This window comes from Melanotaenia boesemani, chromosome 7, assembly GCF_017639745.1.
Source record: "Melanotaenia boesemani isolate fMelBoe1 chromosome 7, fMelBoe1.pri, whole genome shotgun sequence".
Lineage (NCBI taxonomy): Eukaryota > Metazoa > Chordata > Actinopteri > Atheriniformes > Melanotaeniidae > Melanotaenia > Melanotaenia boesemani.
Genome location: NC_055688.1, coordinates 33,540,487 through 33,564,282, shown reverse-complemented (window position 1 = coordinate 33,564,282; position 23,796 = coordinate 33,540,487). Strand labels below are relative to the sequence as shown.

Sequence of the window (23,796 nt, the reverse complement as noted above, 5' to 3'; positions counted from 1 at the left end):
GAAGGTAAGCTTGTCTTAAAACAGCATGGTGACTGTAGGTTCACAAGTAAAAAAGAAATCTTTAACCTTTTTGGCTGCCTGTACAGTATCCTACAAGAATTCATGTTCTCAAAAAATGTCCGCTGGCAGGTTGTTAACAAATCCAACTGTACATCTGCTTCACATTTTTCATCCCTCCTTCCGTTCTACTGACTGAAAGACTGTGAAAGCAGTCATCATAGTCTTTTTTCTTCTTTCATTTACTGCAAAAATGACCAAAAACCATTGTAATTTCTGCTGCTTTTCCCTTTATGCTCATAGTGTAAGAGAATATCATGTATGAATGTAAGCATCAGTCCGATATTATATTCCCATGCGAGATTTGCGATGGCAACACAAAGCTGAGCTAACTTAAAGCAGGGGCGTAGCACGAAATTCTGGGCCCTCTGTACAGATCATCTTGGTGGGTTTCTATGTGTTCTCACACATACTTTTCCTATTGTATAAGACAAAGATAAAAAAATATGATTTTAGTTTAACTTCTAACTGGCACTAGTCCTGGTTCATCTGGCAGACACTCTTCTGCATTGCTCAGCGTCTTACTGTCTTCCTGTTCCTCTTCTTTCATCTCCTCAACTTCTTCACCACCTTCTCTCTCAGTCTGGTGCAAGTAGGACAGACCATACAAGCTAGACCAGTGGTTTCAAAACTGGGGGGGCACAGCAACATGACGGGGTGGAGGGGCATGGGATTAGGAAAATGTAGCGGACAAAGCAATGTTTTGACAACTTGGTCTCTTGGAAACATTCTGGTCCACACCCCAGACAACCTGGTGGCAATAATGCACCACTTTGTTTTTGCCAATCGCCAACAAATAAGAAGAAGAAGAAGAACTGCAGAACAGAAATCAGAGTTCACTGAATGCACCAGGACGATGCCAGGAGGGATGGAGCAGGAGATCGACAGGCGGATCGGTGCAGCATCTGCAGTGATGCGAACTCTGCATTGGTCTGTCATAGTGAAGAAGGAGCTGAGCCAAAAGGCAAAGCTCTCAATTTACTGGTTGATCTACGTTCCTACCCTCACCTATGGTCACGAGCTGTGGGTAGCGACCTAAAGAACAAGATCGTGAATACAAGCGGTCGAAATAAGTTTCTCTGCAGGGTAGCTGGGCTTTCCCTTAGTATAGGGTGAGAAGCTCGGTGATCTGTCTCAGAGTAGAGTCGCTGCCCTTCAACATCGAGAGGAGTCAGATGAGGTGGCTCGGGCATCTGGTCAGGATGCCTCCTGGGTGCCTCCCTAGTGAGGTGCCCGTGACATGTCCCACTGGGAGGAGGCCTCGGATTTGGGTTGCAAGGGCTATCATAATCAAGGTCAGTTTGCCTGAATGAAGGTGCAGAGAGAATTAATTTTGTGATAAATATGGCTGTACCTGTAGGGCCGTATCACCCCTCTAAAATTGTGCAAAGTGGTTTAGTCCACACCTGGTGGCTCATATGAGCAGTCAGACAGCCAGAGGAGAAAGTCATGTACTTCCCAATGAACGGGAAGTCTGGATACCAGAAAAGGGAGAGACAAATCGGGGGGCAAGGACATTAAGTAAGGGACAGCAGCTTCTGTTTAATTTATTTGAAAAAGAGATGAGCAGCACCTTAACGAACACAGTTTTAACATCAGTTGTCTGCAGGCAGCTCAGTGGGATTCGTTTAGGGACAACACAAATATATTACTATCAGAAATTTGCCTAACTTATTACCACAAATCATTTGACTTACAGACCTTATTTCTGCCTTTTCCCAGTCCTCACTCACATACACCATGTTTGGTATCAACTGATTCCTTGTAATTTCAGAATTGTGAAGATGCCACTGAAATCGTGTTATACGTAAAACTAAATGCACCAGACCCCAAAGTCTGTAATGTTGATAACAAATAATCTACCATTTCTTTAACTAATCAAATAAAATAAGAGTATTTTCCTAATTTAAGATCATAATGAATGATGGATCATTGAGAGTCTGATTATTATATGACCTACAGTTGGTGCTTTTGAGTCAGAATTAATATCTAATAAAACATATCTAATCCAGAAAAGGGGCTGACTTATAATTATTACTAAATTACTTCGTTCAGTGCATTTACTAGAAAATAAGGGAGTGGCTGTCCAGTGTGCATGTCATAAGACACAGAGTAAAATAAGTTCACAGTAAGATAGGAGGTACAAAACAAAACATGTTGAACCCGAGACATGAAATACAACACATTTTTAAAAAGTTAGGACATGGCCATCTGTAAACATCTGGGAACTGCATGAGGAGACCAGCTGCTGGACCTTTGGGGGAGGAATGTTGTTCCATTCTTGTGTAATACTAGCTGCTCAACAGTCCTGGTCATCTTTGTTGTATTTTTTTGTTTTATAATGGTCCAAATATTTTTACTTGGTTAAAGTTTTGGACTGAAGGCAGGCCAATCAACCTTAACTTCTCTGTTCTGATTAGTCCTGGTACATGATCTTTTATATGAAAGGCTAATCCCCCTCCATGTGTATTGCCAAGACATGGATATTATAATCAAGTAATACAGAAATATCCTTAATTTTTATTCTAATGCTATTAATATTAATGTGAGCAATCCTCAAACCCTTATTTGCCCATTCGTGATAACTAGTCAGACATAGGGCTTATTATGAAAGAAATTTATTGTAGTAGACATGAATTGATTGTACTAGACATTTTTACGACATCATTTCTAACACAAAATTTCTACAGATTGTCAGGTTCCTAATATAAATCCCTTTTGCATTTTCTGTCGCACCTTTTGGTTTAATAAAACCCTTATAGTCCAGGCTGATTGGATCATGCCCTGTTTTCTAAGTAGCCTAGCTTTCCTTGCAATGTCTGCTTTTTGGATGTAGTTAGTGTCAATTTGTTCCTTTAACTTTTATTTTTGTTTTATGTTAGTACCACTTATTTTTCCAGCCTTTTTGTGCTCCTCTTTTAATTTCTTTGAGACGATGGTTATGCCACCAAATTCAATATTAACTAATATTTTTCATAAAACAGCAAAATGCCTCGCTTTCAGCATTTGATATGATTTTTATGGTTTAATCTGATTAAAATATCAGTTATACATATTTTTATTTAATTTGTTTTTTGCTTACGAGCATTACAGGCTGCATGGAAGGGCAAGACGGCGGTTTGCAGTCAGGAATGTAATAAACTTTAATAGACTAACAGTTTTGTTTGTAAATTCTTGTTGAGTCAATAATAATTTAACTCAATCATAAAATGGTATTTTAATAGTTCGGATTTTTGGAACAGGCTTGTGGAAAATATAAGTTAAAAATAATTCACAATAATCTTTCCTGTCTTTTTATGTTATCGGTGTTATTTCTGCTTTCCTTATATGATAATATTAGCAGCATGATGGTAAAGTTTGCTTCATAGGACTCAAAAACTTTCAACTTTACCGTTGAACTTTACAATTTCCCACATTTAACAGAGATATGATCTGCTGTATATACACCTTAAACTATTTCATTTAAGGAAAAATGATCAGGATGTCACTAAGTGTATTTGAAATGGGAAATCTTTCAGTTATTTTTCCTGTTAAAGGGGAGTTTTTCTTTCCGCCTGTTGCCCATCACCCCTTGCAAACTCAGGATGGGGGATTAAATCAAAGTGAATATTTGATGCAATCTGATTACAGTAAACTGAATTGAATTGGATTATAATTAGATTGTGCTGTATTTAAATTTGCCTTGAGATGACTTTGCTGTGAATTGCTGTTGTACAAATGAAGCCAAAATGAATTGCATTCAAGATTTGCGTAGAGACAAATCTATAGATGTTTGCATGCTCAGTCGTCTCTAACTGCATAGTTTGGATGCCTTGAGTTTAATTTTAATTTTTTAAATGATGAAAAAAAATTTAATAAAACATGAACTGGTAATTGTTCAGAATGGGAACTTGAAGTGAAAGCCAGTGATTCATCATGATCTCTGTTTCTCTGTTGACTCTTAGCATTGACTAGATTAATACTGGCATAATCCCGTAATGCTGGGATAAGATGTGCTGTTGTCGGTTAATTGGGGGAAATGAGCGCTGTATCAATAGGCTGCATTGATGAGATCTCAGGGTGAGTGAGGGGACATGCGGTACCATGCCAACATCATGATTTGAGCCCTCAAATCTCCCGGAGAGGCTTCCTGTACACTCGTTGGGGATAACAAGTGGTCCATTGTGTAGATCTGAGTGCGTGATTTTGTGTGTTTATGTGTGTGTCTGTGATGGTGCAAATGGATGGTTGAGGATAGCCCTGATGAGAAGACTGTGACCAGGTGTCATGTGATGGATGGAAGCTAATACAATAGCCACTTGAAGAACGTAAACAATGTTAAAGCCCGGTAAGTGTGTTCTTCTGCATCACTGCACAGTGACCTGACCCACACAAACTCTGTAGGAGCTCTCCACAGACACATTTACATTAAATACAGACAAAATACTGATCATCATTTATCTATTGTGAGTAATGATCCAATTTTAGATATTGATGAGGTGCAAAATAATGTGAATTTTTGTCTTTTTAATAACTTCTGCAGCAATATGACAAACTTGCTCTGGTGATCTATTAGAGCTCATCGCTCCCTACAGAACTTTAATTCCTGGAGCTTCCTCGAACAAACCACTTGCTTCCCTCCACCACATTTCTATTGGATTAATGTCATGACTTTGACTTGGCCAGAAAATATTAACCCACTTTTTCATTTTTACTTGAATGGCTTGTGTTCACAGTGTGTTGTTTTCCAGCATGACCCATTTTCTCCTTATTCTCTGTCCACAGAGAGATTTCCCAGCATTTTACTTCAGCATCTACTGCTATAATTCAGGACTCCTAGTCACGTTGGTTTAGGAAAGTCATTCAGCCCCTGATGCAACAAAACAGACCCAAACCATGATTCTACCACCACCTGTTTCTGTAACGCAGGACTCCTCAGAGACAAAGGCAGGTTAACAGAAATATCAAAAGAAAAGGAAGCCAAGGCATGTCTTATCAGCCTTTCTTTCTCTCAGACACACACATAGAAATCATCTGTTTAGAGCCCTAAAACTAAACTCAGAAACCTCTGTGAGGATAAACTGGAGATGAGGTAAATAAGATAAAAATAATACACGAAAGCATGACAGGTAAAATATTTCTTCCCCCCAAAAAAGTCTTTTTGTTGATTTATTAAATAACACAATAAAATATTCAGAAGTTCATTAGGTCCACCACTAAATAAAACATTTTGGTTAGTCTCTGACAGAATGAATGTGGTCAGAAAAACCGTGAGCTCTCGTACCTGGTGCACAGACAAATGCTTACAAGACAAATATTCACAACACTGATAGAAAAATAGACAAAGGCTCACAAATTGTTTTACAATATTTATTTTTCAAAAAGAAATATTATCAAATGAAAATTCTGTTGCATGTCACATAAGACATATCCCTTAGGCCTAAGCATGTGAGAGGGATCACATCTCCTTGACAAATGAAATGGTGAGTGTGACTGACTACCTGTCACTCCTGTCATTTTTATATATGGGCACAAGTCTTAGCTCATCATATACCAGAACTACTCAAAAATACTCAAGACACGAGTATCCAGAGCTGCTTAGTAGGTGCTTTTATTCTGAGCAACTCATCTATAAAGGGACCAAAGCTTTGTGATGATGTCATGACAATACTCAAAACAATAGCTGTGATATGTGATGAATGAAGTGTGGAACAGGTGTGATAGTAAAGCAAACTAAAGAAGTACACAAGAGGCATCTATGAAGGGGTCAGAGCCTTTTTAACTTTTATGTTATCAGTGTGTGAAATAAATTGTGACCTTAGGTGTGATAGAACTACGAAGGAAATCAATTTCATATACAGATACTGGTGCATTGGGGTTTCATAATTAAATCGATATGTGAACATATTAAATTTTTATATCTCTATACTATCTTTTTTTGTTGTAAATATAGAATATAAAACTATTTGTGAGCACTTGTCTCTTTTTCTGTTGGTGTTGCAAGCTTTTGTCCCGTGAGCATTTGTCATGGAATCGTAACAAGTTATTAGTCAGTTATCTTAGACTAATATGTGAATTCACATAATGCGATTTCATGGAAATACAAACTCCAGTTAGTTCCAGTTTGCTCTGAATTCTCTATTAACAATAACTATGAATGGTCTCTAATGCCCCTGTCATCCCTTTAAAAGAGTGTATAATGGCCTAGTCCACACCTGCACCGGGTGTTTGAACTGAGTTATTTTCCTGCTGTAGCCTACAGGAGTGATGGACACACGGGAAGCAGGGAAAAGTCACGTCTTTCCCCTGGAAACGACAATAAGGCTACCAAAAAAGAAAAGAAAGAAGAGAGAGAAATTGTCCTGAAAAACCGAATGCAACAGACCTAAAAAACTGTAATATTTCCACAAAGTGATCTTGGGTTATATTAATTTCATGAAACAGAGGGAATATTCCAACTTTAAGGCCACAATGAAAGATGAATAAGTCTTATTATTATGGCCCACTGCTGGCGCATTTGAGTCATAGTAAATGTCTTTTAATAAACTATATTATCTTGAAAAAGGGCTATTTCATTTCATTTCACCACTAAGTTATAAGATACAGGAGGTTCACAGCAAGACAGCAGGGAAAATATAGAACTAGATTAAACTCCAAGATTACTTTTTAACAGCATGTTTTTGAAAGACATTTCCATCAATCACTAATAATAATATTTTTCAGCAAATTTAAATATTTTGGGGTGGGACTTTAACACGTTAATTATGATTAAATAATTACAAAAAATTATTGCATTAAAAAAATTAACACATTTAATCAAAGTTTGTAAAATCCAAACAACCTGATATGTTTCACGTTTTTACAATAAAACCATTACGTTATAACGTAATAGTTTCCTAATTTTTTATTTTTTGTTGGGGTGACAGCTCCACGTTTCCTTACATTTAGAGACAGAGATATTTCTATTTCTTTTTCTATTGTTTGAAACTGAAATGCAATTAAATACATCTTTCCAGACATTAGAGCTTTAGTTTGCAATATTAAAGTCCATGTCAATTATATGATTCAGTCATCCACTAAAACCCATTAAAAAAAAATAAAAGTTGGTTTTTGAACAAATATTGTTATGCAAATTAAAATGTTATTAATCAAGATTATTTAATTTACTCTAATTAATTAGATAATTTTTTTAATCGAGTCTCACCCTTAAAATAAACAAGAGTAAAGTCTGACTATTTGACTTTTATTTAGCTGGTTTTTCAATGCAAACCTCCAAATTCAGGTGAGAGATATCAAACTACATAATCTGTCTGCATTTACCTCAATAATCTGACATTCATTTAGAGCTTGAATCCATATTAATTTATACATTTGATTAGATTATAAATTCTTTATTTGTATGTTTTATATTTTGTTGACAACACAAAAAAGTATTTTTTCCCCCACAAAGTCTATTTTAACCATATTATTATTTATATGACTTTGTGTTTTAGTTTCAGCAGCAGGTATTTGGAAGCAGCAGTAACAGAGGGAAGTAGATGGAGCATGTTAGAAGAAATAAATATCATAGTTTCATAGTTATAACTGTTTTCTTGTTAAGATCTGTGTAAGCATATTCTGTGAATCTTACATTGTAACTGCGTCTGTGTGTGTATATAGTCAGTAGATGCATAGCTCATTGTTCTCATGGGAAAGCTGAACGTGACCTTGTTAAGACGATAACATAGTTTTAATCCTTGTCCAGAACAATTGTATCCTCAGTTCACACTCGGTTCATTGTTGGAACTGTTCACAGTTTAAGATAAGATTCTTTATTGATCCCATGGTGGGGAAATTTCACTGTTACAGCAGCTAAAACACAAAGTAAAAGAGACAATAAACAATAGACAAAAAAAATAAACAAACAAACAAAAAAAAATAATAATAATAACAGTAAAATAAATAAACAGTATTTATATGCACACCCTGACCCAGTTTGATGTGCAGTGGTGAGGTGTTGTTACACAGGTGAATATGGATATATAGAAGATATGAATTAACCGTATAATCACATTGATGGGGTCCAGGGGGCTGCCGCACACTGAGCTAGCTGTTTTTATCAGTCTGTTGAGCTTCTTCTTGTCCCTCCCAGAACACCCCCTCCACAGCAGACCACTGCACAGGAGACCACAGACGCCACCACAGTCTCATAAAAAGTCCTCAGCAGTGGCCTGCACACACCACAAGATCCCGGCCTCCTCAGCATGAGAAGACGACTCTGACCCTTCTTGTAGAGCGAGTCAGTGTTGTCAGTCCAGTCTAGATTGTTATTTAGGTGGACACCCATGTACACATCCTCACTCTCTCGATGTCAAGTCCCTGGATGTTCACCGGTACAGTGTTGGATGAGGGTTTCCTGCCTAAAGACGATCACCATCTCCTTTGTCTTGTTGGCATTGACTTGAGGGTGATTCAGTTCATACCAGTCGACAGTCCATGATGACCTTCATGTACTCACAGTTGTTCCCCTCTGACACACATCCCACAATGGCAGTACTGTCAGAGAACTTCTGGAGGTGGCAACTGTCCATGGAGTATGTGAAGTCTGATGTGTACAGGGTAAGAGGGAAGGCGAGAGGACTGTTCCCTGGGGGCCCCAGTGCTGCAGATGGGGTTTGCAGCTTGCAGCTCGTTTGTCTTTGTGCTGATGTGAACTTTTTGCAAGTAAAACTTTCTCAACCAGGATTCTGCTGGTCTGTTGTTCCTGATTACAGATTTTTTTAAAGATTATTTTACCAGGTCTTCTGAAACTTTCAGATGTTTTAAATCTGTGTTAAAAGCTTTCCTTTTTGCTGTCTTTTATTAAAACAACTGTTAATTCTTCACACTAGAACTTTGATTTCTTGCATTTTATCTATTTTATTTTAGCTTGTTCTTTCTGTTTTTATTTAATTTCTTTAATTTCTTTTTAAAGTTTGTTTTTAATGCTTTTTTTATTGCTTCCTGCATCCTGCTGTGATGCTTTTAATGTTTTATGTAAAGCACTTTAAATTGTGTTATACATGAAATGTGCTATACAGATAAACTTGCCTTGGTTATCCAACAGAACATGATTTTTATTAATTCGTTCATTGTATGAATATAACAGGTCTGTGTGATCTGAGTAATGGGGCCCTGTGCCCCAGTAGAACCCTTTGTCTAGTAACGCTCCTATTCTGCTGCACATTTTTGTCTTGGGTGATTTATTTGGATCTACCACACCCGGACAGAGTAGTTTCAGTGTGTGAGTGTGTAATCTCCAGTTTTAAGGAATGGTTTGTGATTTTTTCTTGCCTGAAAAGCATCAACATCTCTTTTTCTAAGATGCTTATAACTAATTATTTTGTGTCATGATACACTTCAACAATCATACTGCTCCTTAAAACAAAGCGCCCCCCTTTCCCTGACTTCGATCCCATACATTGAATTGCAATTTAATTAAATTGAACGGGTAATCGTAAAAAGTCACACATTTTTCTCTCTCAGATATGTAGAAATTTCCTCATATTCCCAATATTTATCCAAATATCATGTACAATCTGTCTTTTTTTTATTATTTATCTTATTTTAGGACTTGTGTTTAACAGCTGCCAGTGTTGTAGCTCATATCTGTGCAGAAATATAGAACATTCAAAACATTTTACAACTTTTATTTTTTCAAACTTTTCAAACAAACTGGAAAATTAAATGGTATGGTATGTCTTAGTTTAAAAAGCTTTACCACAACCCTCTCTAAAACCCTGCTGTGTTTAATCCGTGAGACTTCTTTGTTCCTGAGACATGTTTAAATACACAGCTGCGTAGAGGTGATGCAATATTTACATCATATATGAAGAAATGTTGAATTACTCAACAACCTGTAAATATTTGTAAGCACTAGCACAGGATGTCGTTTCCCAAGTTTTTTTTTTTTTCTTTGCAGGCCTTTCAGAGCCAAATCTTGGTTGTTATTCTCTCAGGAAACAATAATTATTTGTACAGTCTGCTGAAACCTTGTGCTAAGCCAATTTAACATGGGACAAAGCAAACCTTCAAACAGCCAGATATGTTTCTCTGTGGGTAGTGGATAATCTAAAAGACAGACCCACAGAGTAAGTTTAATATCCCTGTCTGTCACCACAGTGACGCACTTTCCCTGCATACCACTTGTTACGCCGTGTTAGTGGATGGTCTATTAGCACCGTCCCCTTTCAATTTCTGTTCTCACTGCTTCAGTAAAGCTCCAAATCCTCTTTTCTTCACCTCATTGCTTCACAAAGAAGTTTCCTTCCTAACATCCCAACCTGAAAACAGCTGCAGCTTTGAATGTCTTACAATCCCAGACAAAACGTTTTATTTGAATCATTGTTCTCCAACTCCAATTTTTTTGTTTTGTTTTCTTTTTGCCAAACATAAATTTGCAATTTTGGCATTAAACTGCTCTCTCACTGTTGAGTTTAAGAATCTGAAAAGGTCCAAACCACAGCTGTGGACTCTCACTAAGAATAAACCAAGCATTACATGTGCTTGGATGGCCAGTAATAAAGGAAATGAGTGAAATACGGTGAAAAGGAGCTGGTCTTGTTCACTTGTTAACATGTGCAAGTCAGAGCCAAATTTGGGCTCTGAAGAGAGCTGTTCTGTTCAAATGTGCTGTCCTAGATTTTGGCTTTTTATAGAAAAAGTTTTTGGGCTTCAGTTTTTTAAGAAAATCTTCTTGAAGTTTGTGCTCAGCTAAGTTGTCACGCCTCTGGTAGGACTTTCAGAACGAGGAATGACGTGACGGCTTTCGCTGTGAACAGCTGCACTGTAACCACAGGAGACTATAAAATAATTTGAGATATTGAGCTAATTTATAATGAAAATCATAGAGAAGACAGACAGAAAACAGAAAGTTAATATAGTGAAAACCAAAACTTGATTTTTTTCTTGTTGATGTCTTTTTGGTCACATCCAGTACCCGATCTTTGAAAAAAAAGGTGAGTGATATTAATAAAGGATCTATGTTGAGTGAGCCTCTCGACTTTTCTTTGTTCGGTGGAAAATAAAAGCCAGGCTTTATATGATTTGGGGAAGTGATGTGGTGATAACATTTTTGAAAGTTAAGCAAACTGAAGGCTCTTTCTCTCTACATGCGTCATGCCGTGGACAAAAATACACTAGTAGCCCAAGATACTTTCAATGAGATACACAGTGGCTGTCATGGAAGCTGTTTCTGTTCACAAGCTTCCTGTTAGAGCAACAACAAACTCTATAAGTGGGGGGTGGTGCCTCATCTGTAGGGTGACTAAGTTCAAGGCAAATGTGAGGGGGGGTTGTTATGTTTAGTGGCACATGATGTGGCGAAATGGGCTATCTGAGAGGCATTATTGTCTGTTTCTTTGATTGATGGATGTCTGAGTATTTGCCTTGCATAACTTAACTTCAGTGGATCTTCAGGCTCCGGGCTGCTATTACTATTGCTTGGAATTTCCACCTGACAAAACATCCTTAAATGTAATTAAAATAGCAGCAAAATGACCAACCTTGGGCTGTATGGATGCCGGCCACTTGAGAAGGGAGAGACTGGAAATGGAAGCTGCAGTGTGTCCACATCAAAAGATTAGACAGAGATGGAAAACTACCCCAAAAAGATTATATTTTGAATGTCAATCAAAATTGATAACATGACCCTGAACAAGTGCCCGTTCAACACTGAACCAAATCTGAAGTAACGTAAATGAAGTGCAACAATGCTCCATTTATTTAAATAGCAAGTAGGACTCTTCATTTTAGCTGTGGAACTTTGGATGGCGCAGTAAGCAAACTTCTTAAAGTCCTGTCAGCATCTTAATAAAAAAACATCACTCTATCCAGGGTGTCAACACACGTGTGAAATATTCACCTTCCCTGTTAGTCAGAAATGAGCTGAAGTACACCCGTAAACACTCAGCTTGTCCTTTAACGCTGCTCTCTGCATGAAAAGAAAATTACATCTGCACGTGGTCTTTGATGCAGTGGTCATGTTCAAAGTGTATATTTGTCACATAAGATGACCACACAAACAAACACTTGCACATGGTATGAGTGCACTCAATAAACACAGCAGTACTTTGCTTGTGTTCATCATCTGTATGCTAAAGAGAAAAGGGCAATTCAAGGCAGCTTAGTACAAATCATGAGTTTCTGTGTGAAGGAATCATGTGAAGGCAGTAAACTGGGACAAGGTTATGGTTGCTGACCTGGCTAACCTCTGACCGCTTTACACCCAGGGCCACTAAAAGGACCAAAGATAGATGATAGTGTTGCAACAGTTTGGATGTATTCTGTGTGTACATATCATCTCATTGCAAGCACATCCCTGACTGTGGTTCCCATCAGCTCTGAGCTTTTTTTATCTTTCAGTTTTTGTGAGAAATTCACAGATTGTGAAGAAAAGCCTGAGGAGCCAAATGTTTCACTCCAACCTTGTTGGGGTTTGGAGAAAAAGGAATCCTTCATATCTTATTGCAAACTTGCAATTTCAATGTTCTCACATCCTCTATGAGAGCTTTGAAAAAGTTTTAAAAGACATCAGATGATACCTCACTTGCTGTGTTTGAGGCCCGCCCAGAAGCCTTTAAATAGTTTTTTCTTTATTTCTTTTAATAAAAACATCCATAAAACAAAGTAACTAAGCTTCAGAAGGCGTCATGTGATTATCTGTAAGACTGAGAAAAATAAAAAGGAGACTAAAAATTGCTCTTACTTTCTTTAAGGGACCAGATGTCTGAGTCCAAATGAATAAAAATGTTACATATCTGACAAATTCACTACAAAAACTAAATATAGGTGATACCTGCTTTCGTATTGCCCCCAGTGTTGTAAAAGTCAGCCCACGTAGATTCATGGAAAAAGTGAAAGCATCTTGGTGTTATAATTAAAAAAAAGCATTTCTCTCATTTAGTTTTTGGCTGTAAAAATGCTTTTCAAGCAAATTAAAATGTCAGTTTTGGTTTAGAGATTAAATAGACTTTGAACAAAAGGTTTGTTTTTTTGTTTTGTTGTAAATTTTTCTAAAACTGACCTGAAATGGGATAAAAATGACTGTATGATATCCTCCAAACCCTAACCTTGAAGTTCTAATATCTAACCTCACTCAATGATTTAGAAGTCTAAACCTAAACAAATAGTCAGTGAAAGCTAAATATAGACTATGTCCACACAAACAAGAGCTTTTCTTTCCTATGTCCCCAGACAGAAAAAGACATGTGCTCATGGCAATGTTTACAGAAAAGTCTTTGTTGCTTGAAACACTGTCAGGAACCTGCCAAACCAAAAGGTGACGCTCTAACTCCCTGCCTCTGAAACCAGCTTGGGCAATCAAAAGATGGCTGAAGGCAAAATCTTTCACGTGTATTGACTCCAAAGTTCTCACTTTTTTACTTTAATATAATGTTGGCGTTAGATCCATTTAGTTAACAATGTTGGTAAAATATTGTTTTAGACAGTATTTGAGGTTAACAAAGAAGTAGGGCTACTCTGAACTCCCGCCTCTAATGGTTTCTGGCTTAACAAGCTGTCCATGAAGCATAAGTTTTATTTACTTTTAGTCATTGCTGTGGAGCCCAGAGAGCTCACTGGTCTTTGACTGCACTTTATTTTATTTTAGGTTTATTTACTCATAATTTCTTTGGTTTAATCTTTTGTCACATTTCTGCAATAATTACTAGACTTTTTGAGTACAGAACAAAGACAATTCACACTTGGTCTCTGCAGCCAATAGAAAGCCTTTATAGCCAGTGCCAGTACAGTAAGCAAAACTCATAAAAATGTGGACAGGGAGCATTTGCAGTCCTAGTGTGTTGATATTACCACGTATTGTGATACAAGCTACATAGATGGCAGTGCACAATCTAAAGCTACAACCACACAGAGACAAAACTGATTCAAATTTTTAAAAAAGTTTCCTGTAAAAATGGGATAGTTTAAAAAAAATGTGTGCATCTACACAGGGGTGGAGCTAGACGGGTGGCACTGGCCACTTCTGAAATCTGAATGAATAAAAGTACCATCTCAAGCAACTTGCAGATCACTGTAGGAGGAGGACAAACATGCATTGATAACCAGTGTCACCAGTGGGGAAATCATGTAATATTAAGTTGTTAGTGAATCATTTAGGGACTAAAGATCAACTCAGTTGATCAGGATATACCCTTTGGAGCTGGAAAATAACAAGATGCTCAAAGAGAACCTCAGTACCCAAGTTACTTACCCAGAGCAACATGATTTTTCAGTTTTAATCTGACTTGACTAAACAGGAGGCTAACAAGGCTGCTAGTTGATTTTAAGGTACGTTGCAGAATGAAAATGTGGACACATAGCCTTGGACACAGCGTGGTCAGAAACAAGGATCCATTTTACCACTGCCACCACCAGACAGTAAGGCTGGAAAAACAATCCTCCTACTACCATGTCAAACACCTCAAAACTAAAAACTTACTTTTCTATTGAATTGTTGCAAATATTTGCACTTTGATGATCCAGATTATTAACATAAAGAGTCATTCATTCATTTTCTGAACCACTTAGTCCATTAAGGGTCACAGGTAAGCTTGACCCTATCCCAGCATTAACAGGTGAGAGGCAGGGTACACCCTGGACAGGTCACCAGTCCATCACAGGGCCAACACATAGGGGACAAACAGCCATTCACACACTCACTCCTAGGGAAAATTTAGAGTTATCAATTAACCTAACATGCATGTCTTTGGACGGTGGGAGGAAGCCGGAGTACCCGGAGAGAACCCACGCATACACGAGGAGAATATGCAACCTCCACACAGAAAGGCCACCTCTCTCAAGGGTCTAACCCCCCCCCAGCTGAGATTCAAACCGGCGACCTTCTTGCTGTGAGGCTGCGGTGTTAACTACCACACCACCATGCAGCCTTAATGTAAAGATGTTATTTCTTATGTCCCTCTTATGTGACCACAGTTGTGACAGCAGTGTATGTGGGTGTGGGTGTGTTGGAGAGAGGAGCACAATTATTTTCCCTTTAAGAATAGCCACAGCACTCCATGCACTGCTGCTTAGGCAAAACAAAGAACCCCGTCTCACTGACCCCATTGATTGAAAACACCGTACTCCTCAAAACTTCAAATTTACTGTTAATTGTAAAAGTTGCACACTTTTCTCAATCAGATATGTGGAATTTTCCTCATATTCCCAGTATTTATCCAAATATTTATCCAGTGCAGCGCAGATACTTTCATTATGATCGGTTACATTCCAGTTACAGAGAACACTCTGGTACAAGTACTTTACATAAGTTCCTTTAATTTGTTCCTTTGATTTGGTAATCATTCAAGCTGCTGAAAGTAGCTGATTCTGGTACCGTTACACCTGACACGTGTTTCTTTCTTCATGTTATTTAACCACTTTCTTATGTCCATTATCCAAAGCTACCAATTTATCCTACTATCAGAAGTAGCTAGCCAACAACCGAGCACCAAATACCATCTCGTAAAGGAGTGATTCCCAACCCTGGTCCTCAAGGCCCACTATCCTGCAGGTCTTAGATGTCTCCCTGCTGTAACACACCTGATTCAAATTAAATGGTCCTCTGACAAGCTCTGCACAAGTCTGCTAATGAGCCATTAATTTGAATCAGGTGTGTTGCAGCAGGGAGACCTCTAAGACCTGCAGGATAATGTGCCTTGAGGACCAGGATTTGGGACTTCTGACTTAAAGAACACACACACACACACACACACACACACACACACACACACACACACACACACACACACACACACACACACACACAAACGCACAGCTTGCAAAGAAATTAAGGGATAAGTTTTCTTACCGTTGAAAAAGTACACACAGGAACTGATTCTAGAACCAGTATGAAAATAATGGTTAAATAATTATAAATGAAAATTATATTCAAACGTATATAAATTAAAACAAAACGGCTAGTAGCTGGATGGGAGGGTCAGATTTGTGACCGGGCCCATAATTACCCTGTTGGGCTCTATCTGGCCCTGCTGGAACAAGTCCAAGAAAAACAAAATCCAAAACATAAAGAAATAAACATATGACCTATGATGAACAGCAAAGAGGAACGAAACACAGTTTTTGTGTGTTTATACACTGACACAAATAAACAGCTAGTGTGGCTACATGTAAACAGGTATCAGGTGTGAAAGAAGAAGAGAAGGCAAAACCAGCTTAACCAAATTAAGGAAAACTATTTCCTCATAAAATATGGAGTAAAGTTGCCTATAACCTTTTCTTTTACACTGGGCATAAAACCCCACCATTATTAGCTAAAACAAGGCTTTTGAGAGCAATGTGAAAGTGTCTAATCGGCACTGAATCATACGCCAAATTGCTCTTCAGTTGTCACAGGATTTTATTTGTTGCATCAATGGGAACATAATACCTGGGTTTGTACCTAGGATGTTGTTATCTGGGTTAAAAAAGTGGGAAAGGTTAATTTTCTTTCCATAAACACATGTTTACTGACTGTAACATCTCACATGAATACTGACCACAAGACTGAACAATTTTTGCCTGGCTGCAAGATAATGGGATCGCTAAACAGCTGGCAGCTCACGCAATCCAGTTGTGCAGGGCTTTGTGGCCCCATTAAAAAAAATAAACTAGACTAATCAATTCAGAGAGTTCTGATTATTTGAAGCACAGCCAGCAGAATACAGTGTAATGCTAATCCTTCATGCTGTTACAGTTACAGTGTCCCTGCTATTAGATACTGGTATGCTCGACTGATAACTTGTAGCCCCCAGATACAGGATAAATAAACTACTACAACCAGAAAAGGATTAAATCTTATTGTTTTAAGAGGTGGACATGTTTTGATGCTTAAACCTAGGCAAAAAATTAGAGTGAACAGTGAGGTTGAAAGAAGCTGGAAACAAAGTGAGTAAATTATTGTCCCAAAGGAGTCTCAAACTCATGTCTTATCATTTAAAAATGCCGTGAATTTGCAGCATTTTTACTCAGGAACATATACAGGAGTCTTCTCATTGATTCATACATAATAATATCAAATGATGATGTGGGATGTTGTGTTGACTGGTATTATGAACATATCTCAGAGATGCAATGAGCTTTCATAGGCCTCTCTGTGAATTACACAAACCATCAGATAAATCTAAATTATTGCATGGGGGTGGTGTTAAGAGAAAAAAAAAAGCATATAAAAATATTTTTCATGTGATTATTTTATGACTTTACCAAATCACTGCTTGGACAGCCAGACAGAGAAGCAGGCAAGCAGCAGTAAAGCTACAGGCCTGCAATAAAAGCAGGTCCCCCGGAAAGTTCCTCCAACGGTTTCTGATCTCACATGGTGAGCATTAACACATGTTGCAAAACTGACTCTGTTGCCCCCGAAGGAAAACAGGTTTTATACTTAACCTTTCTCAGAAACTAATCAGTGCTTGGGCTACATCACTTAAGGGGCTTTAAATCTAGAGGACAGATTTCCTTCTGTTAAAAGGGGTACACTGTCGTCCACACTCTTTGGAAATAACAGCAAATTAGCAGGGACTTTCCTTCCTTCCTGTATAGTGAGTATCTTTGCAAGATACATTAATATTTGCAGCCCTAAGAATCCCATCTCTAAGATAGTTGAGCTCTGCACACTGAAACAAACATCTTTTTGTGCAAAGAGGGGCGAGTTCATCATGTGCTTGATATTATCTGTGTATGAAGCGGTAGTACAGTGGCCTTCTATGTTCCAATCAGCAGTGTGGTTCCTCAGTGTTGTTTTGTATGTCTAACTGACCTGCAGGCTGAGCGTACAGTAAATCTCAATGATGTGGCTTCACAGAATAAGTGGATGCCCCTACCCTCTCCCTATGCCTATTACCTCCACTAATATGTTTATATACCATACAAACCACCTCATGACTTATATGTTGTGTACAAATTTAATTTGTGAAATTGATTCAGAGTTTGTAGGAATTGACTAATGGTTTTTCCATGCTAGGACAAATTATGTTAATAACCTATTCTGAAGCAGAAAGAAACTACCAATTTATGTGCTGGTGTGACCCCCAGTGGCCAGAATGAATAACTCTCGATGCAGAATGATCTGAATTTCAAAAGACAGAAATGGAATTACTCCTTCTTAGTCTATTTTAATGCAGATTTTATATGTGTATACAATTATTTGAAACATGGTGCAGCGAAATATTTTCAGGTATTTCAATAAAGAATTGAGTATTTTGAGTATTGGGGTTTTTACTGATGATGGTGGACTTTAAACTTCATGTTTAGTCAACAATCAGGAAACGATATAAACCAAACTGTAAGCTTTAAACATGATACAACTGATGGGTTATTGAAGTAGCACAGCTTATTGAATTTGACAGTCACAACAGTCGTTAGCTATTGTTTCCCCACTCTCACCTAAAGCTAACCAGCTGTTTCGTATTTACTGGTCAAATACGAAAACCATGTCAACAATCTCAATGAGTCAAAGCAAATAAGTGATTTTGCCAAAATGCCACTTTGTTTATTTAAAAGGCACAAATCCAAATATTTATTTCAAGTGCATGTATAAATTGTAAAAACTAGCATGTCAATAGTACATGACAGAATAAAGAAAGAACAAAAAACATAAAAACAAACGTGTCAAAATAACTTCACAGCATGAGAAATGTAATAATTCACATAAACAATCATGGTAAAAATCATCTAAATATATACAAAAAAAATATTTTTGCATAAAAAAACAGTTGTTAAGGATAAGTAAAAGAAAAATAAATATCTGCAGCATTTTTCGTGGCATTTAGTCAACCATATTTTGCTAAATATGACTTTAACCCTTTGTATGCATCTGGCATGACACAGAACAACGGTGTGGACACTAAACCACCCCACTGCAACTATCTTTAACTTCATCTGAAATGCATTTATACATCAATATAATGCACATATTTTTATTATATGCAACTTCTGGATCACGATAGGCCGCTATTTACATTATACCATCATGTCATTTAAATACTGAACAAATGTGCCCTCTCTTATTTCCTTCATTTTTGTTTAATTGTGGTACATTTTCATGAAACATGCAAATAGGTTAATTTTCTCCTTTCTGATACTCATCTTCTTTCTACAATTTCCTCTCTTTTAACATCAGTGAGGTCAGTCGAGCTCTCAATCTGCTCGTTTGAGGACAACCCTATTCCCTGCGCTCCTGCTGTAATCTAACTGGCCTCCAGCTGGTGCTTCCCCACAGACTCTGACCCCGTGATGGGCTGCAGCTTGGCCGCGCGCCGGATGGTGCTGGCCTGACGCAGGGATGACATGCGGCTGCGGAAACCTTCTCCAGAGAAGAAATAAAGCAGCGGATCAAAGCAGGAATTGGCAGCTGCCAGGCTCAGCGTCACCACCACAGACTTTTGCATCGCGATCCGCTCTTCACAAGTTGAATCTTCCCGAGACAGGAAATTCAGGTGCAAGGTGCGCTGCACGTGGTATGGCATGAAGCAGACTAGAAAGGTCAGCAGGACGACGACGATCATACGGATGGCTTTGGCAGCTGTGCCCTGCTGCCGGCGGGCGGCACTGGTGCGGGAGAGCAGCGCGCGGACTATGCCGGCGTAGCAGATGAGGATGACCAGGAAGGGCAGGATGAAACCGAACACCAGAGCCAAATAATTAAGCACCTGTAGCTTTCTCAGCTCTTTACCACTTGAAAGTTTAGGAGGCTCAAAACATTTATATTTATTTTCTTGCGTGTCCAAATGATGTCCAGACATCAAAAAAGGGGAAGATGACAGACTGCTAAAGAGCCATATGCCCACACACATGGCGCGTGCACGGTTCACCGTCAGCAGATGGAGGTTGCGCACAGGGAAGACGATGGCCAAGAAGCGCGTGATGGACATGGCGGTCATGAAATAAATGCTACAGTATAGGTTGACGTAGAGAAGGTAAGAGCTGATGCGACAGAGAAAATCTCCTTCATTCCACTGGCCCTTTCTGACATAGTAAATAACTCTTAGCGGCAGCGTCATGACGCACAGCAGGTCCGACAGCGCCAAGTTGACCATGTACACATGGAAGGGGGTGCGCTGGCGGTATGTTCTAAACAGCACCAGCAGGGCGAAGCAGTTCCCAACGAAACCAAAAACGGTTATGAGGGAGTAGGATGTGGAGTAAACTTGGTTACGGAAGTCATCGATGGACGGACAGCTGGAGTTACTGGAGTCACTGGAGTTGCTGAAGTTGCTCGCTGGTTTGTTTATCTCGTTCATTTTGGCTCCTCTTGTGGTTGCAGCTGACGTGACAGAGAAAACCAACATGATGAAATGTGCAAAACTAAACAGAAGAGCAAGACCAGAGCAATGACTGTAAAGTGGGAGACTGTTCGAAGGATATGTGCGACTAAGCTGCTGCAGACTTTAAAGGAAACATATAGACTAGAGCAGATATGCATCTTCAGACTTTTATCCTGTCACATGGCAAAAAAGTTCATTTTGCAACAATATGTTAATGAGGGAGTTTGGTTTTCTGCTGCATCACGCTGGTTATGATGTTGGCTGTCTGCATGGTCTGAGTGAAAACAGTATTAAACGAATCTGTAGGAATGAGCTTCCCTTTTTTTCACTGACTTGCAGTTTTAAACCAAAAATAATAATAATAAAAAACGGCAATTTATTCATCCTTAATGCAATTAATGATCTAAAGGCATTTAGTAAAATACTCTCAATTCAGTGCATAGTTATATTTGTGCACTTTGTATCTATCAGTCATAACAATGAAATAGTACTAAACAAGATTAGCGCATTCATGTTGGTATATCTAATTTTAAAATGCAGACATGCTAACAATACAGGTGCATATTTGCACTAAAATTCTCTGTTAATCCTCGCCCTTGAGAAAAAAAGTAAAAAAAAAAAAAAAGAAAAGAAGAAATAATAAAATAAATAAAGAAAAAGAAGAAACCCTCTTTCCTCATATTTGACTTTGATGAGTTATTCTTACCGCTGAATTCCTGTTTGAACAGAGCAGCTGGTGTGCTGACCTTCCCTCCTGGTTCATGAGCACAACAGCAGCACAGCTTCAGAGTGAGTCTCCTCCTCCTCTTTGCCTCATCTGCTAGATGTCACAGCTGTGGTACAACCTCTTCAGACCTGAAGTTGTTTGTGGGCTTTTCAAAGTAGGACTGGTTTTGCTTCTCTGCTGTGCATCACAGAAGCCAGAGACGTCACGGAGAGCCTCTACCACAAATTTGCAGGAAACAAAGAGTACTGAGTACTTCAAAAGGAGTTTACTGATACTGAAAGTTGTACTTTTGTATTTGACAATTTTTACTCAAGAAATTGAAATAATCTTTTCAACCACTTGCTTGCTTTAATATTTTCTAAAACCACTTCTAGGCCAATTTTAGTTGGCTGTTTTCCAGACAAGATAAGTGCAACATAAACTTCTTATCATCTAACGTCAGTTAGACTTTCTCGCCAGACCAGTTGTTATCTAACTTTGCGTTTACCTAGTAAAATACAATTAAATCTTGTGTACACATACAGTGCTGCACCTTTTGCCAAGTTGTCTTCACATATGCACATAAATAAATTTCAGAGCTTCCAGTGCTGCAGAGTGGACTTTCACAAGAAGTTGTAATTGGATGCCTTCCTATGTCATCTCCGGAGTTTGGGCTAGGTGTTTTGCGCAAACAAGTGCAAGATGAGAAACCTGAGATCACACCATGATGATTAAACACAAAGATACTTGAGCATATTAAAGCAGCCTGTCTTTCCTGAAACATTTCCTTTGAATGTTGCTAATGATTGTGGTTTTCATAGTTAATGGCTGGGATGCTACAGTGGAAATGGAGAAACAAGATTTTGCTGCTAAAAGGCCTGTGTGTTGGGCAAGATAATTGATCTGTAACTCATTTAGTAGCTCAACAACAGCAAAGAAAACATTCAGCCACATTTGTGTGTCAGCAATGCTGATCAACTCAACTCATCTTTATTTATAGATCACTTTAACACAACATCAGTTGAAACAAGGTGCTGAACACAGCATAGAAGCAAAAATTTTAAAAGTAAAATAAAATGCAAAGTAAAAACAAGAAAACAAGAAAAAAAAAAAGAGTTTCATGCTAGTTGAAGGCCAGGTCATAAAAATGGATCTGTGATGGGGTTTCTCTAACCTGTAGCTGCAAAGAGTTCCACAGCTTAGGAGCAGCAACCGCAAAGGCTCTATCCACTCTGAGCTTCCGCCTAGATCCCAGTGCTTCCAAAAGGAGCTGATCAGCTAATTCGACAGGCTGGAGAATATTGTTAAAGCAGCTCAGAGAGGTACAGCGGGGCCAGACCATTTAAGGATTTAAAAAAGAAAAATCTTAAAATTAACTCTAAAATGCACAGGCTGCCAGTGAAGCAATGCTAAAATGGGTGTAATGTGGTCTCTCCTATGCTTTCCAACCAGAAGACGAGCAGCAGCATTTTGGACGAGCTGGAGATAGATGACTTGTCAGGATTGTGTTTTACTGTTATGTTGTCATATTTTGTTTTTGCACCTTGAGATTCAGAGATCCTACTGGGCATAGTGGTGGTGTTAATTGGAGATTCTCCTCACCTGGCGGCAATGGGACATGCCACGCACCTGCTAGTGTTTGGCGTTACCAGCCTATTAAGGAGCCAGTTTGCAGTCTACGCATCGCCAGATCGTTGCCTTACCCTAGTGGTACAACTCTGGCCATTAAGAGATTCATTGAGTTTTTGTGTACAGTCTCACTCGTAACAGGTTTGTCTTGTTTCCCTCCCTCACAGAGGAATGCTGTTTTCCAGTTTGAAGGACCAACCACAAGCTATTCATTCCGGCCTGCTGCCCTGCCACCACCCCCTGCCTCAGTAACTTTCAAGGACTGTAACCACTCAAAAAAAACTTGTTACTGCTTTTCAGAATCCACCGTCTGCTCCTTCCTGGTTCCTTCCTGTCTTCCCACAAACCATAAAATGACTGGCTGACTCCAAGATAAAGTGCGTTACAGTAATCAAACCAGGAAGTGATGAAGGTATAAATTACCATCTCCAAGGGCGGAACTGTTAAAAATGATTTTGCCTAGTTGACGAAGGTTAAAAAAGATGGACTTTTACCCCCAATTTAATCTGGCGGTATAGTTTAAAATCATGGTCCAATTTTAAAACCCAAATTAGTGGCAGTTGGTTTTAAAAAGCTAGACAAGGGGCCCAGATCAACTGGAGAGGGGCCACTGGAGCTGTTTGGCCCAAACACTATAGCTTTAATTTTTTTTCTCAGTAAAATTCAGGAAACTCAGGGCCCTCCACTCTTTGATATCATGGAAGCATGACACAAAAGGCGTAAAAGAAAAGGCATCTTTCTTTTTTAGGGGTACATATATTTGGCTATCATTGGCATACAAATGGAAAGATATTCCATGATTTCTCAGGATGGACCCTAAAACAGGAGGTGCTGCAAAACTGAGCCCTGTGGAACCCCTTAGGACACCGGATTCATAACAGACTCAAAGTCAGCTATACTGACATGGTTCTACCCACCAAATAAGACCTGAACCAGTCTAATGCAGTACCTTGGATCACTACCAAGTTTTGGAGCTGTGACAACAGGATCCTGTGGTCCACTGTGTGAAATGTGGCTGTTAGTCGAGCACGGCCAGGACCACATAATCTCTAGCATCATTAGCCAGGAGAATATCATCACTAACCGTCAATAAAGCTGATTCCGTGCTATACAGTTATCTGAAGCCATAGTAGAAGACTTCAACAA

General features: G+C 38.7%; 1 protein-coding gene across 2 annotated transcripts; it reads right to left on the bottom strand.

Moving 5' to 3' along the window:
• Positions 1 to 18,516: 18,516 nt before the first annotated feature.
• Positions 18,517 to 21,328, bottom strand: cysltr1 (cysteinyl leukotriene receptor 1). Of its 2 annotated transcripts, none has more exons than XM_041991071.1 (2): positions 21,022 to 21,328; positions 18,517 to 20,314 (listed from the first exon to the last, which is right to left on the bottom strand). In XM_041991071.1, the coding sequence occupies exon 2, from the start codon at positions 20,289 to 20,291 to the stop codon at positions 19,239 to 19,241; it is 1,053 nt and encodes a 350-aa protein (XP_041847005.1). In that variant the 5' UTR covers positions 20,292 to 20,314; positions 21,022 to 21,328; the 3' UTR covers positions 18,517 to 19,238. The 2 variants fall into 2 exon arrangements, with proteins under 2 accessions (XP_041847005.1, XP_041847004.1); XM_041991070.1 differs by lacking the exon at positions 21,022 to 21,328 and adding an exon at positions 20,458 to 20,469 and having other exon boundaries at positions 18,517 to 20,426.
• Positions 21,329 to 23,796: the final 2,468 nt, after the last annotated feature.